General features: G+C 37.4%; 2 protein-coding genes and 1 non-coding gene across 3 annotated transcripts; 2 read left to right on the forward strand and 1 right to left on the reverse strand.

Moving 5' to 3' along the window:
- Window positions 1-5,039: 5,039 nt before the first annotated feature.
- Window positions 5,040-11,903, forward strand: LOC110898735 (serine/threonine-protein phosphatase PP2A catalytic subunit). Its single transcript, XM_022145566.2, has 11 exons — window positions 5,040-5,312; window positions 7,144-7,200; window positions 7,290-7,373; window positions 7,522-7,593; window positions 7,675-7,746; window positions 7,880-7,920; window positions 8,482-8,548; window positions 8,639-8,830; window positions 9,895-9,984; window positions 10,069-10,176; window positions 11,510-11,903. Exons 1-11 carry the CDS (start codon window positions 5,220-5,222, stop codon window positions 11,573-11,575), a joined length of 942 nt encoding a protein of 313 aa, XP_022001258.1. The 5' UTR covers window positions 5,040-5,219; the 3' UTR covers window positions 11,576-11,903.
- Window positions 11,904-13,340: 1,437 nt separating this feature from the next.
- On the forward strand, window positions 13,341-13,412 carry TRNAG-UCC. Its single transcript has one exon. It is a non-coding gene; the product is annotated as a tRNA-Gly (tRNA).
- A 116-nt stretch (window positions 13,413-13,528) lies between these two features.
- Window positions 13,529-16,338, reverse strand: LOC110898736. The gene is made up of 3 exons (XM_022145568.2): window positions 16,055-16,338; window positions 14,851-15,234; window positions 13,529-14,320 (listed from the first exon to the last, which is right to left on the reverse strand). Exons 1-3 carry the CDS (start codon window positions 16,197-16,199, stop codon window positions 13,644-13,646), a joined length of 1,206 nt encoding a protein of 401 aa, XP_022001260.1. The 5' UTR covers window positions 16,200-16,338; the 3' UTR covers window positions 13,529-13,643.
- Between the last annotated feature and the right edge of the window lie 209 nt (window positions 16,339-16,547).

Consider the following 16,547-nt stretch of genomic DNA (forward strand, 5'->3'; position numbering starts at 1 on the left):
GCCATTTCGTAAAATGATGCCAAGGATATCCGGGACAACGGTCATTAACCCCCCAAAGGCTTTTAAGAAACAAAACTGTTTAAATGAGCCGATCATAATATTTAATTAACCACCTAAGCGATGGAAGATATGATGCTCAATCAAGCGGTATTATTATACCGTATCCCAAGCCCGTATAGGGGAAATAAGTTAAAAGTATTTACCTTTGCAAGTATTATTCCTTAATTTGATTAAATCACCGATAGCTTTTACTGGGCTCCTAATCTGGAACGAAGGTTTTAATTAACCTCTTAGAATCCTAACGGGTCTTTATATTGGCTGTAGCCTAGACCGGTTGGTTCCGGAATATAAATATGGTTTAGCCGCGCGAAAAGGCGAAAACCGAGAATGGAATGTGATTCTGCCCCAAACAAGTTCAGAGACTTGTTTTATATGGGTTCAAGGTTCACACTCTGGATTTTGGGGTCAAAATAATATAGTTTGACCCGTATCGGCTAATTTATGAAAACTAGTTTCACAAGCCGAACCGTGCGCGCAATAGGCGAAACGGTTAACCATGAGAGTCTTACGCTTATTTCCTAAGTCAATATGCCTTAAAGAGGTTGTGGTATCAGTAGGATACCTTCCGTGATGCCCGTAACGAGTTTGAGTCAATATTACGCCCCGTAGGGGCTTTTCGGTCATTTTAAAGACTTTTAAAGAGCTTTTCGAGTTCTACAGGAAATCTGAGTTTCCCGAACAGTTTATAAAGTCTAAAATACTTTATTTATTATTTAAAATCAGTAGCAACTGGAATCGGGTCAAAAGACCTTGTAGAACTCAAGTTTTGGCCGAAAAGGGCATATTCGGTATTTACCGAACCGTAGCCATAACCGCAGGTTATGAGCAAGGTAAAAATTATTAAAAATCTTTAAAATTCCCAAAATATTAATTTATAACAGTGGGTAAAAGTCTTGGTGACGGAAACTTGGTTTAGATAGGGGTTATGCTAATTGCGCCGTTTATTACAAAAGTTTCTTATAAATGCGCTATTTAGCATAACTCTCATTCTAGACCTCGGATTGACGTGAAACTTTTAAGGACATGCTTATAATTTAGTAAGCAAGGTTATGGTCCGTTCACGTGTCCGAAATACTCGTTTTATTTTTAAAAGGCCGTTACGGTCAACTTTTAGGCGATTAACGAAAATGCGTAAAAGACTCGGACAAATCATGAACCGGTCACAGAGGCTTATACCACCATGTAACCTGGTCCTAAGAGAGTCCTAAGGCATATCTATACCTCACTAAAACAGGTCAGAACTGAAGTCAAAGCAAAAGTCAAACTTTTGCGACATTCGGCTCCGAACCGGGTTAATATAGCAAATGGTCGATTCAAACGAGCGTAAACAAGTTTATATACTTAATATCATGTTTTATGAGTGCCAAAATAGGTTTCATAGCATATACATTACAGATTATGTATAAAACGGCAAAATAGCTTTTTGTTGACTTTTTAAGTGCACGTTTGACTCGACATTTGACATAGTTAGAGTGGTGATCAGAGGGAACCCTTTTAGGGGTTTATTACCCACATAAATACCAACTCATAACTACTTTTGATCCGACAATTCACTGGACCATTTGTGAATTATCGCTATAACAACCGTTAGTTACGACGGTTGGGTTTATAAGCTAAATCTATGGAAATACAAGACCAAAATGGATTTGAACGACTTACAGAAGTTGGGTCTTGATTAGGGAACAGAGAGGAATGCTCGAGAGCTTCAGAATGATCAGTAGTTGAGTGTTTGAGTTGTGATGAAGTTATGAGCATAACATGTCTATTTATAGTGCAACAAGGCACCCAAGATCATCACACAACACCCTACACTGATCATGGATGATGGGCAGGTGTCCCATAGAGCTATGGGTCGAGTAGGGGGCGCCCATGCCTCTGTCATTGGTTGTTGGTCGTTCAAAAGCTCCAAAAGGCAAGAAAATACAAGTTTTCTGCATCTGGGCGTCCCATGCGGCCCGCATGGGAGTTTCCATGCATTTGAACGCGGGCCGCCTGAGATTCAAATATCAGGCGAGTAAAAGAGGTGGCTCGCGGCCCGCCTCTACTTAACCCAAAACACAACGCGGGTCGCGAGAGGCTTGATTTTCAGGTTTTTAAAATCTTTTATAATCATTACGAAATCCTGGTAATTAATAACGAAATCTTTCGTAATTATTAACCTGACCTTTCGGGTTTGAAGGGGTAACTTTGCGGTTTGGCCCTCGGTTAATTACAATTAAGGGCCTTGTGTTATTTACCCGCATTATTAAGTCCCCGGTTAATTTATTAATTATTCGGAAAGCCTTAACTTTCACTGTTGACGCTTTTAACCCTTCTCATACGAATTCGATCATAACTTTCTCGTTTTAAAAAGGAACTTCGCGGAATTTATACAGTATATTCTAGTGAGCGTATAATACTGTTACAAAGCCTCGGGAGCGTTAAATGGTCACTCAGAGGTATAATTAAACATGTTGACACGGTTAACCCCTGTAGCTTGTAATCTCTCACTTTCTCCCGCGTTTCGCTTCCGTACGATCCATGATTCATTCGTTTGAAGGTACAAGCACCATTTAGGGTTACCATACAGTATATTTACCCTTGTTTGACATCTATAACCCTCGAATTTACATACATTCAAGGTTTGTCAAAATTAGTCCTTTATTTAATATCAATGCCACGTGTAATCAAATGACACGTGTTAACACATCATTGGACACAAAAATTCGAGGTGTTACAGTGATGGTTGCAAGAGTACAAGCAAGGATAAGTGTGGAAATGTGATAGAAAGGGTAAACCCCCGAGCATTGATATGTTTATCTTATGGTTTTTATTGCGTTTTAAGTGATTATATTGTTTGAATGTGATAACTACGAGAAATTGTGGTTTTGCAGGATAATTGCTTAAATCGAGGGAATTAAAGTGCTTGGAGATGAAGTGGAACACCCGAAGATGGTAAGCATAGCAAAATACATTGTTCGGGACTTGTTTCGGCTTAGAAGTTAGCTTGGAAGCATGGGAGACGTAGAGGAATGAAGTTCGGGGTCCAAAGTGTCAATTGGGTAAAGCTAAATAATAAAGAAAAGGAGATGGAAGAACCCGTCGTAAGCTACGGTGGGCTGGCCGTAGCTTACGACCAAGATACACAAAGATAACAACAGGTTTCTGCCATAGCCTATGGCAGGAGGCCGTAGGTTACGGCGAGGTCTGGCTGGAAGTTCCGTAGTTGACTTTTTGAGGGTATAAAAAGGTTTTTCAAAACCCTAATTCATTATCAAGCTTTGGGGACGAATTTGTGTGATTAAGGGGCACTTTTGGACGACTTTTCACCTCTCCTCATCATAGTTTTTACCGAATCAAAGATATTGAAGAGGAAATCAACCATGAACCAAGCAGTTGAAGGCCGAATCACCAACATGAGCGGCTAATTCCTTCGCGGTTTCCCCCGGGTGGAGGATTCTTGTAAGTGGATAGATTTATGTGTTTTTATTGTTTGTGAACTTGGTAATCTAAGCACTCGATGCTTTTTACCCTTTGATTCAATTGACTGGTTGTAAACGATTGATTTTTGTTCGAATCCTTAGTTCTAATTCATTCAATTCCCGAGAGTTCTAGTAATTGGGATATATTTGATAGGGATTGGGATTGGTAATTTCAATTGATGTTTATGTGATAACCTTCCGTTGTTTTGCAATCAAAGTACTTAGTCCTTGAATAATCACAACCTGTTAATTGAGTTTTACAATCATGTCTATGTGATTGTTGCAATTAAACACATAATTATATCCATTGTGAATCTAAAATCCGGAGGAACCATCTTTCCTCTCATTCTTACAAACTTTCGTTAGTAGTTCTTAATTTAGTTTAACACACTCAAAAACCCGATTTTACATTTTTGCAAATGGATCTTTAATACTTAATCAATAGACACTTTTCACCATACTCCTCTGGCTCGATACCCTACTTACTCAGCTATCTACTTTATTTAGATTTATGCATGACACTCACGACAATCATCATGACCTGAGAGGAAGACATAGAATGGGGGTGTGGGGTTGGTGAAACATTCTATACATATAGATTAAAATGTGGATAAAATACACAAATAAGTAAATTGATGAAAATACCCAGGGCTTAACATTAAAATTGGATTGAGTTAGGTAACTAGACGAAAATGACAAGATAATGTAAACCTCGAGGGTTCATATGCAAAAAAAAAAAAAAAAGTTGGGATGAAGTCGATTAAAAGAGGGCAAGAGGAGGGGGGATGAAGTTTAGCTTTCTCTAGAGAAAGGGGAAGCCGACATCAAGATATGTTTGTAGGAATTTTGACTTGAAAGAAAGACATGGGATGGGAGTTTGGGGTTGGTGAAACATTCTATACATATAAGTTAAAATACGGATAAAATACACAAATAAGTAAATTGATGTAAAAACCCATGACTTAACATTAAAAATTGGATGGAGTTAGGTGACTGGATGAAAATGGCAGGATAACATAAACCTCAAGGGTCATATGTTAAAAAAGAAAAAAAAATGGATTGAACTAACAAAAGTGACAAAATACCAGGGACAAAAATGACAGTTTACTCTTTTGAAAAGTAACACATAAAGACCATAAGGGCATGGGGTCCCCGAAATCATCAATGCCAAGCAGGGAAGTCCAAAAAAACCAAAAAGACTACCCGATGCTCGCATATATGCCCAACAAACAACAGGTATAATCCAATATGTATTAAACCGGTATATTAAGCAGGATTATATACAGATATGAGACTGAGATTACCGATACCCATGTATTAATCCGATATATAAAGCAGGATTATATACAGATACGAGACTGAGATTACCGATACCCAACAGAACCCCGACCCATTACCACCCAAGTATATAACAACACTTTTTTTTCATAATTTTTTTTCCAAATTAGAAAAAAATGGAAAAAGAACCCCCAAAATAACCTCGATCTACATCACATCAATCATCATCATACAAGGAGACAAGGGAGTCTTTGTTTTTCAAATTTCGAATATTTTTAGAAAAACCAGAGGCGATCCAATGAAATAACAACAGGCGCTCTCTCTCTCTCTCTCTCTCTCTCTCTCTCTCTCTCGTTTTCTCTCCCAGTGTCGTCTTCTCCACTCGCTCATTCATTACATGTTTCAAATCAATCCATACAAATGAGCTCGGATCCAGTTATGCAGGGGGTGAATCACAATGTTGATGAATATATCTCCCAGCTCATGCAGTGCAAACCCTTGTCTGAACCAGAGGTATATACCCTTTTCATTTCTTGATCTCATTATTAAATCTCATTATTTTTGGGGATTATAGATTCCATTTGAGATCAGATCCATATGGGCTCAGATCTATTGTGATAAAGTTTGAAGCTTTTTCTGTTTTTATTTAATTTTGGAAATTATTTGGATGTATGACAATCTGGGTGTAACTCCATGTATATCTTTTTTTTATGTTTTTTTTTTTTAATTTTTTAATCTTTTTATAATTTGGATAAGATTAGTTTTGGGTCAAAATTGGTTGATTTGGTATTGGTGAAATTTGATTGCTTTTAGGGAATCCATCCCATCTTCCTGTTTTTTTTTTTTTTTTTTTTTTTAAATCTGATTTCTGTCTTGTATAATAGTCTTGATGTATCTAACAGTTATGGATTGATCCATTTACAAGTAATTATGTGATATTGAATAGCTACATTTTGATAATAAAATGTGCCAGAGATTGTGTTTGGATAGTGAATAATCATTTTTGATGAGGTGAAATGTTTGACAAATTGTTGTTAAATAAGAAAGTAACCGATAAAACAACTGAAACGATGATAAGAAGTCGTTTCCTTTCATTTTCAATCTTGTTGTAGCTAGTATCATCCATTCGCACTAATTAGTGGACCCCTAAACAGTTATATAATGATAGCTAAAGTTTAGTTATTATGACTTGAAGTTGCAATAATCAGATGAACACTTTAAAACGCGCATCCAAACGCTCTTAAATTTTTAAACAAGAATGTGGGATGTGAATCACGTGATCCGACCAATGTTAAGCGCTAAGTAGTTAATGCGGTAAAATATCGGATATCGGTTAAGGACTGATATTTGAGATATCGGTTATCGCGGTGGGATATCGGTAATTTTAATATCATGCTAAATTTATATACATATAGCAATTTAACACTAACAATTGTAACAAGTAAGAACTGACTAAGACTTAAAACACTAATAGCAGGAATAAGAAGAAAAATGAACAATAGAAATAAGAAGAATGACTAAATTACGTTTTTGGCCCCTGTGGTTGTATCACTTTTACTATATTAGCCTAAAATAAGAATTTTTAACATATCTGCCCCCATGGTCTCTATAACTAACCATTTTGGCCCATATGTCTAACCATTTTAGCCCCCATGGTCTTTATAACTAACCATTTTGGCCCCCATGGTCTCTATAACTAACCATTTTGGCCCATATGTCTAACCATTTTAGCCCCCATGGTCTTTATAACTAACCATTTTGGCCCCCATGATCTCTAGACTTAGGGGCCAAAATGGTTAGTTATAGAGACCATGGGGGCAGATATGTTAAAAATTCTTATTTTAGGCTAATATAGTAAAAGTGATATAACCACAGGGGCCAAAAACGTAATTTTCTCTAAGAAGAATGGTACTGATATCGGGAAAATCGGTGATTTATCGATCAAATATCGGTCCTATATCGGTCGAATATCAGACAATATCGCTGATATTATCGGTATCGATATTCTGACCAATATTTTGTATCGCTATCTCGGCAGGGGACCGATAACCGATATATCACTGATATATTGGTTGATATATCGGGATATTAACTACATAGGTTAAGCGACATATTCCGTTTCTAAATGTTACACCTATTTTTGGAGATGATAAAACTTGCATTTTATACTTATTATTGTATGCGTTTTTTTAAGACGGACTAAACAAACAGTTGAATGCTTTAATGTTGCTTTGCATGGATCATATCAAATTTTGATCCGATCGCGTGGAGCCTTTTTTATCAACGCCCCAAACTTTGACTTTTGTTGAGTGTTTTTTTCCAATGTTTACTTCTATGAATGTAGGTTAAGTCGTTATGTGACAAGGCAAAAGAGATCCTGATGCAAGAAAGCAATGTGCAGGTAGATACTCCTCTTACGATACCATCAGAAAAAAATGTAATTTTTTCTTAAATAAACTCGTAAACTTTTCGCATACATTTTTGTTTCAGCCTGTTAAAAGCCCTGTGACAATCTGCGGGGATATTCACGGGCAATTTCATGATCTCGCAGAGCTTTTCCGGATCGGAGGGAAGGTGTGTGTTTGTGCTCTCGTTTCTATTCTGTTATCGGTATTTTGTGTTTACAATAAAGTGGTTGATGAAGAAAATCGTCATCATGTTTTAGAGCTTTTAATTCGAGTTGCGAGCTAATTACGTTGCTTCTTTTCCGTTCTTTGTTTAGTGCCCGGACACAAATTATTTATTCATGGGAGATTACGTTGACCGTGGTTATTACTCGGTTGAAACAGTGTCTGTAAGTGTTAATCCACCGTACAATTTTTTCTAAATATTAGCATGCGGGAAATTTTAAATTTGTTTCTTTTTTTGAATTTAGCTCTTGGTGGCCCTTAAAGTGCGTTATCCGCAAAGGCTTACTATTCTAAGAGGAAACCATGAAAGTCGCCAGGTATATTTTTTTTGCTGGAATTAACGTATTATTATTATTTTCCGTGCGATATAACATTTTAGCAGTCATGTGATAACGATTTTTTACGTAAAATATAATGTATATAATAGTAGTCGCAATGTTGTTTCTGCAGATCACTCAAGTGTACGGGTTTTATGACGAATGCTTAAGAAAGTGAGTTTCCAACATTTTTTTTTATATTCGACTTACTCATAGCTTAATGAATATTAGGGGTGCAAATGAGCCAAGCCGAGCCCGAGCTTGACCAGGCTCGAGCTCGAGCTCGATTAACTTATGTGAGCTCGGGCTCGACTCGATTCAAGCTTTGTTTTCAAGGCTCGAGCTCGGCTCGTTTGTATTTTCTCAAGCTCGAGCTCGGCTCGTTTATTATCTATTAATTAATATATTAAATAAAAATAATAAAAAAATAGACTTTTTAGGCTCGTGAGCTCGATAAGTGAAGCTCAGGCTCGAGCTCGTTTACTAAATAAGCTTATTTTTAGTTTCGAGGTCGTCTTGTAAACAAGTTTGAATAAGCTCGGCTCGACTTGGCTCGTTTACACTAAGGCTCGATAAGGCTCGACGAGCCTAACGAGCTTCACATGCGAGGCTCGAGCTCGGGCTCGATAAACAAACGAGCTTTATTTTAGGCTCAAGCTCGATAAGGCTCGGCTCGTTTGCACCCCTAATGAATATGCAAGTTTATTCATTAAGTCAACTGTTGACTTTTTGCAGATACGGAACTGCTAACGTGTGGAAGACATTTACCGATCTATTTGATTATTTACCACTCACCGCATTGGTTAGTAACACTTAAACTTGTCTCAAGTATTAACCTAACCCTTGTGTTTTACCGTTTTAACCCTTGTGATTTTACGGGCTGTGTTGTCAGGTTGAATCTGAAATCTTTTGTCTTCATGGTGGATTGTCTCCGTCAATTGAAACACTCGATAATATAAGAAATTTTGACCGTGTTCAAGAAGTGCCCCATGAGGGGCCCATGTGTGATCTTTTATGGTCCGACCCTGATGACCGTTGCGGTTGGGGTATTTCACCTCGGGGCGCTGGATATACATTTGGTCAAGTAATTTTTTCTCCCAGTTATTACTTTGTATTTTTTATTTTTGGCCCTAAAAATGAAAAAAAAAAAAAAATAATATATAAAGTTTGTTCCCTTGATAAAAAAATATTGAGTAAAATGCCATTTTCGTCCATGAGGTTTGGTCAGTTTTGCGACTTTCGTCCAAAGGTTTGTTTTTCCACATCTAGATCCAAAAGGTTTGAAATCTTGCCATTTTCATCCGGCTTGTCAACTCCATTCATTATCTCCATTAAAGCAGGGGCATTTCCGTCTTTTTTGCTAAATTAAAGGGCAATTTGGTCTTTTTCACTTTATGTAAAAAGACCGAATACCCCGGAAAAAGACGAAAATACCCCTGACTTAATGGAGAAAAATGGATGTAGTTAACAAGCCGGATGAAATGGCAAGATTTCAAACCTTTTGGATCGAGATGTGGAAAAACAAACCTTTGGACAGAAGTCGCAAAACGGACCAAACCTCATGGACGAAAATGGCATTTTACTCAAAAATAAAGAAAGTTTGGACTATTTATGTGTGAGAAGTAGGGGTGTAAACGAGCCGAGCTCGACCAGGCTCGAGCTCGGCTCGTTAGGTTTTTATGAAGCTCGAACTCGGCTCGGGGTTCGTGAGTAAAACCCAAAGCTCGAGCTCGGCTCGAACTATTTTGAGAACAACCTTAAACGAGCTAAAAGCTCGGCTCGAGCTCACTTCAACATCGCTTAAACGAGCCAAAGCTCAGCTCTAGCTCGGCTCATCAATGTTATCATCATTATTAATATATTATATATATAAAAATTAAAATTTTGTATGGGCTCGTTTAGGCTCGCGAGCCTAAACAAGCTTTGTATTTCAGGCTCGAGCTCGGGCTCGTTAAGGCTCGGCTCGTTCGAGCTTTTAGCCGAGCCGATCACAAGTAGTTTTCGAGCCTCTGGGCTTGTTTACACCCCTAGTGAGAAGTACTATTTTATCCATAATATAAATTTGAGGAAAGCTGGTTACTTTTTTATGCGGTTAGTCGTTTATTTAACGTAGTTGCTAAATTTTGTTTGTTTTACGGTGTAATTCAGGATATATCCGAGCAATATAATCATACAAACGGCTTAAAGCTAATTGCTAGAGCACACCAGCTGGTTATGGAGGGATTCAATTGGGGACATGTAATAATTTTATTAGCCTTTTATTTTATTTTTGATGGTTTAAAAAACGTCTTTTTTTACTAATTATTAAATTGATTATTACAGGAACGAAAAGTTGTGACAATTTTTAGCGCGCCTAATTATTGTTACCGTTGTGGAAATATGGCTTCAATTCTTGAAGTGGATGATTGCAAGGGTCACACGTTCATTCAGGTTTCTCTTTCACAGTTTTGTGTATATACTATACGTGTGTGTGTGTGTGTGTATCTATATGTACACAGTACATATGTATGTATAGATGCACATACACACATGCTACTACGGTTAGTGAGATCACCTGACAATAGGATTTAACTTTTTTGTACATATAATCTGAGCATCTGACTATTGGGACCCTAACTAATAATAAAAAAAGAGTAAAATGTCATTTTCGTCCCTGAGGTTTGGCTAGTTTTCTGACTTTCGTCCAAAGATTTGTTTTTCCGCATCTGGATCCAAAAGGTTTGAAATCTTGCCATTTTCATCCAGCTCGTTAACTCCATCCATTTTTCTCCGTTAAGTCAGGGGTATTTCTGTCTTTTTGTAAACTTTAAGGGCAATTCAGTCTTTCTCACTTTATGTACAAGCATTTAGCATAATGTACATAAGGTGAAAAAGACCGAATTGCTTTTTAAGTTAACAGGAAAGACGAAAATACCCCTGACTCAACCGAGAAAAAATGATGGAGTTAACGAGCTGGATGAAAATGGCAAGATTTCAAACCTTTTGGATCCAGATGCGAAATAACAAGCCTTTGGACGAAAGTTGCAAAACTGGCCAAACCTCAGGGACGAAAATGGCATTTTACTCTAAAAAAAAGATTGCAGCATATGGGGTGTTTTGTTTTGGAAGTAGGGCTGCAAATGAACCAAACGTTCGGCGAACAGTTCGTGAACCGTTCGGCGGGAAGTTCGTTCGTTTATTAAACAAACGAACACGAACAAGAAATTTCGTTCTTTTAGTTAAATAAACAAACATGAACAGAGGTCGTGTTTGTTCGTTTATGTTCATGAACGTTCGGTAACATGTTCGTTTGTGTTCGATAGTGTTTTTGGTTTTTATATTTATTTAAATACTTAAAAATTCCGACAAACTAAATATCTAATAAGTGTTGGTGTATTATTTATTCTATTCATGAACGGTTGCTTGTGTTCGTTTGTTTCCATTTGTGTTCATGAACATTAGTTTGTGCTCATTTGTGTACGTCAACGTTCGTTTTTGTTTGTTGCCTAAAATTAACAAACAAACACAAACGAACACGAACACGTTCATTTCCTTAACAAACAAACACGAACATCAAAACTCGTTCGATAAGTGTTCGTGAACGGTTCGCGAACACATATATTACTTAACAAACGAACAAGGTCTTGTTCGTGTTCGTTTGCAGCCCTATTTGGAAGTGATTATGTGACTATCCGGACTTTATTTCATAATGTTTGGATAAACTATTTCTACTTCTGACTATTTACGGTTTAGAGTTTAACACTTGTACAATGATGAATCGCAGTTTGAACCAGCTCCAAGGAGGGGAGAGCCTGACGTGACACGTAGAACACCCGATTATTTCTTATGATGCTGACATGGCAGTCTTGATCAGACCGGCATGCTGACTCATTCTCTCATGGGAAATAAAGAGACCAAAAAGGGCATATATGGAATTTTGAAAATGAGGCAGTGATCCTGGAGTTGCTTTGCTGCACAAACATAACAACCATCAGTTTGGTCATTTTTCATTGTTTTTTTTTTTGTTTGTTTGTTTGTTTGTAGAGGAAAGGCATTTAAATGTTTGTCACTTAAAAGTCTTTCCCTCTCATGGTTTTTTTTTGCTGTTATAATTATTATGAATTACCATTATTTAGTTGAAAACACTTGATATTAATTTGCGGATCGCGTTATGGCCATCAACAAGTTCATTTATTCTGCACTAAACTCTAGATCAAGTTGTGTTTTTATAATTTCAAAAAGAGTAAATTACGTTTTTGGCCCCTGTGGTTATATCACTTTTACTATATTAGCCTAAAATAAGAATTTTTAACATATCTGCCCCTATGGTCTCTATAAAGCATTTTGGCCCCTAAGTCTAACCATTTTGGCCCCCATGATCTCTAGACTTAGGGGCCAAAATGGTTAGTTATAGAGATCATGGGGGCAGATATGTTAAAAATTCTTATTTTGGCTAATATAGTAAAAGTGATATAACCACAGGGGCCAAAAATGTAATTTACTCTTTCAAAAAACATACTAACATGAAAAAGATTTGATACATTAGATCTTCATAAATGTACTTACTATATTGCCTTGTGTCTTTCTTGAGTCATATTGCCAAATTCCAAAGCAAAGCCAGCACCAGTATTTTACCAAAAAATTACATTTTAGGTAACTTCTTAAAGCAAATCAAGAATTGAACCTTGATAGAAAATCTTACTAGCCTGGCAAAGCAAGCGGGTCGGGCAGGATCGTCATATTCTTCTTCAAGAAACTGGGCATGAAACTTGGTTTTCTTGATCATATTAAGCTTTGCAAGATGGGCGAGTCGGATTGTCAGATAAACTTTTAAGAAAGTGGGTGTGTAACTCGGTTTCCTGATCATCGAGATCAGGGTGATCTGGGTTTTAAAAAGCACGTCAAGGCACGAGGCCCAAGCCTTGGCGCCTTAGGTAGTCCGAGGCGTGCTTTTTACAAAAAGCCCCAAAAATGCGCACAATTTGGGGGGTTTTCTGGCCTGAGGCGCGCGCCTCATGTACATAAGGTGTTTATATGCTGTTTTTAAGAATCAAACTGTTGTACAATTGGGTTTTCGGCTTGTACTTGTAGGTAAAATAATATATAAACCTTATTTATAGCTATATATTTGGATAAGTGATGCTAAAAACTTATGGGATATTTATATAAAAAAATTATATTATCACTTTGCGCTTCGCGTCTCAGTTTTAGAACTCGTCACTTTTGTGCGCCGTTCGCTTTTCAAACCAAGAGGGTGATGAATCCCTTTTATTGATAATTTAGGCAAATTATTGGTTTCTTCGAAAAGAGTGTCTGTCACCAATGATGTGGTGGTTCATTGGCAAAGGCAACGTCTTTAAACGCTTGGGTTGGAATGGGGAGGTCTTGGGTTCAATCCCATAAACAACAGGGGTTAAAAAGAAATTTTCCATTTAAAAAAAAGGAGCTTCTGCCATTTTTATTACTAATCCTATAAAAGGTTTAATTATCATAGAAACTGAACATCACATTTGAAAACTCTATAGAAACCCAACAAGAAAATGGTTTTTGACACATTCAAAAAACAAAAGGATACCATCTGATATATAGCTTTACAAGAGTACAGTTGACAAGTTGCGTTTGTAGTCCAACGGTTAGGATAATTGCCTTCCAAGCAATAGACCCGGGTTCGACTCCCGGCAAACGCAATTCATTTTTACATTTTTTCCTATAAGAATTTGGATTAATATACATACTTTGGCCTTTTATTTATTTATTTTTTACTAAAATACAATCACTTGAACAAATGTATACAAGTAAAGCATTTGGTAACATCCGACCGCGTATCATTAAAATTATTTATAAATTTATACATGTATATATACAAAGTTCTAACTATTTGAAGACTATTAGTTTATACAATCACACCATCCCTCCCATCAGCTCTGTCTCGAACCAACCGGCAACGGTTTAAAAGCGGCCAACAAGACAGCAACTTTCGACGACAGAAACCCCATCATGCCAACAACAATATCCTTAGGCGTCAAAATAAGTGACTCATCTCCCGAACCAAGTTTCACAACAATAACAGCAAACGCAAGCGCCAAAGCCAAAGTGGTCACCTGACCTTTAAACCGCCCAAACATCTGGTCAAGACCCCCGGTTCGGTCTAGAACTGGTGACGGCAGCTCATCAACCGATCTCTGCAACAATAAAAGATAAAGAAAGCCACCGATTCCACCGGTCAAGAACGCAAATGCGGCGTTTTCACCGGCGGTGAACGATGCGATTGTTGATCCGGTGACGATAAGGAGTGCGTCGTAAAGCAGTAACGAGAACTTTAAATCGGCGTACTCTTTCATGCTTTCTTCGTTTGTTGTTGTACTCGTTAGTAAAGATGACTCGGAAATGTTTTGATCTAAGGTTATATTGTCGGTAGAAATGTTGGTTATTATGTCCGGTCTAAGTTCTACCATGGAGGTATCGTTTCTGTCACCTAGCAATACGTTATCCGCCATGAAATCGTACTGGAAGATACTGTAATCGTGAGTTTCGTCTTCGTTAGAAGAATGTCGTGACCAACACGTAACGCTCGTACCTGCGAGCCTCCACTGACCTACAAAATCCATAATAAAAAAAAATTAATCTATTATTAAATTCACTATTAAGTAAAATGCCATTTTCGTCCCTGAGGTTTGGCCAGTTTTGCGACTTTCGTCCAAAGGTTTGTTTTTCCGCATCTGGATTCAAAAGGTTTGAAATCTTGCCATTTTCATCCGGCTTGTTAACTCCATCCATTTTTCTCCGTTAAGTCAGGGGTATTTCCATCTTTTTTGTTAACTTAAGGGTATTTTCGTGTTTTTTGAACACTTGTACATTATGCTAAATGTTTATACATAAAGTGAATAAGACCGAATTGCCCTTTAAGTTAACAAAAAAGACGAAAATAACCCTGTCTTAACGGAGAAAAATGAACGGAGTTAACGATCCGGATGAAAATGGCAAGATTTCAAACCTTTTGGATCCAGATGTGGAAAAACAAACCTTTGGACAGAAGTCACCAAACTGATCAAACCTCAGGGACGAAAATGGCATTTTACTCTTCACTATTTTATAAAAATATAAAACTCAATGCATTATCTTAACCTGAGTCAAGGCCAATCCAAAGAGCTTCAAGCAATCCAATCGCGGGTCCTTCAAAAGTGAAATGATCAACGCCCCCCCGTCGAAACTGAACCAAATCGGAAGTATCTTGATCGTTTGATTGCAGAGGATTATCTGTACTTGCAGTCGCGGAAATCCGTTGTAAGATTGAGTCACCGTTTTTGTCTACCAAACAGAGTAATATCCCAGAACTTGAGTCGGATAGATCTGATCCATTGTAATTACTCGTACGAATTGTGAGTTTGTATAAGCATTCATGTGTGTCTTCTTTGAAAGATGTGACAAGTTTCTGTAATGATGTTTCTGTGGTTGGTTTTACTTCATCGGCTGGCAAAAGGCGAGCGGGTTTTGCATAGCCCTGAAAATCTAAAGTGATACTGCGTTTTAAAAGCGATTACAAGATATGAAATAAACATATGATCGGTTGTAAGTTGTAACACGACTGCTGCAAGAGTTGGTGTTTGGATGTGCTTCTGCTGTTTGGAATAGTGATTAGGTTTGTAAACGAACCGAATGAAGAACGAGGCATGTTCGTGTTTGTTCGTTTAACTTAACCGAACAAACGATCAGACACGAACAATTAAATAAATGGGATTTTCTTGTTTGTGTTCGTTTGTTAAGAAAATGAGTGTGTTTGTGTTCGTTTATGCTCATTCGTTAATCGTACAAACGAACGCTTCACAAAATTGTATTCAGTGATATTTTGATTTCACAAAACTAGACAAATTTATAGTGGGCCAAAAATTTAAATGAATAATTGAACATTCAAACGAGCGTAAACTAACTAACTAACTAACGTAAACAAACAAACATAAACAAACATAAATGAACGTAAATGAACGAACATAAATGAATATAAAAGAACGAAAGTTCCCGAACATAAACAAACTTAAAACGTACACGGACATAAATGAACAAACGAGACATTTGTTCATGTTCGTTTATTTATCTAAACAAACAAAAGAAACTGTTCATATTTCGTTTATTCTCGCCAAAACAGTTCACGAACCGTTAACCGAATATTCAGTCAGATACTAATAACTAATCTATTTGAGTGTTTGGCACATATGATCAACTGCTTACAAAAAAAAAAAAAAAAACCTCAACAACAAACAGCTGTACAATTATCTACTACTGACCAGCAAAATTGTTATCTTATAAGAACAAATTTAGAGTTTTTACTGACCTTGAAAGTTGGATTTTTTGGAACGTAGGGGAAAACTGGTGTTCCGATGAGCCCTAATTTTAGCAATTGGGGTTGAAATTGGAGGGTTTCTGAGGGGTATTACTGTATGAATACAATTGAAGTGTGTTGCAACGAGTGATTCCATTAACGTCGTGCAGTTGGGTTCTGATTTCAGGTGATTATTATCGGTTTAGGGTGTTTTTGATTTACACGTCTGATCGAGTGAGACAGATCTGGTCGGATGTTGTGTTCTGGGTCGGATCTTTTGGATAGGAGTTTCTAAGCATGTGACTAGTTTCCTCCTGCGTTGGACTTAGCAACAACTTTCGACTAGTGATATGTTTGTCGGATAGACAAGACTAGGCATGTTCACATTCTGAATTAGGGATGGCAATGGGTCGGGTTTGGGACGGGTTTAGGTAATCCCAAACCCAAACCCGGTTAGATAAGCTTGTCCCAAACCCGTCCCAAAACCCGTCGGGTTTCTAGCGGG

The sequence above is a fragment of the Helianthus annuus genome, chromosome 13, assembly GCF_002127325.2.
Source record: "Helianthus annuus cultivar XRQ/B chromosome 13, HanXRQr2.0-SUNRISE, whole genome shotgun sequence".
Taxonomy (NCBI): Eukaryota; Viridiplantae; Streptophyta; class Magnoliopsida; order Asterales; family Asteraceae; genus Helianthus; species Helianthus annuus.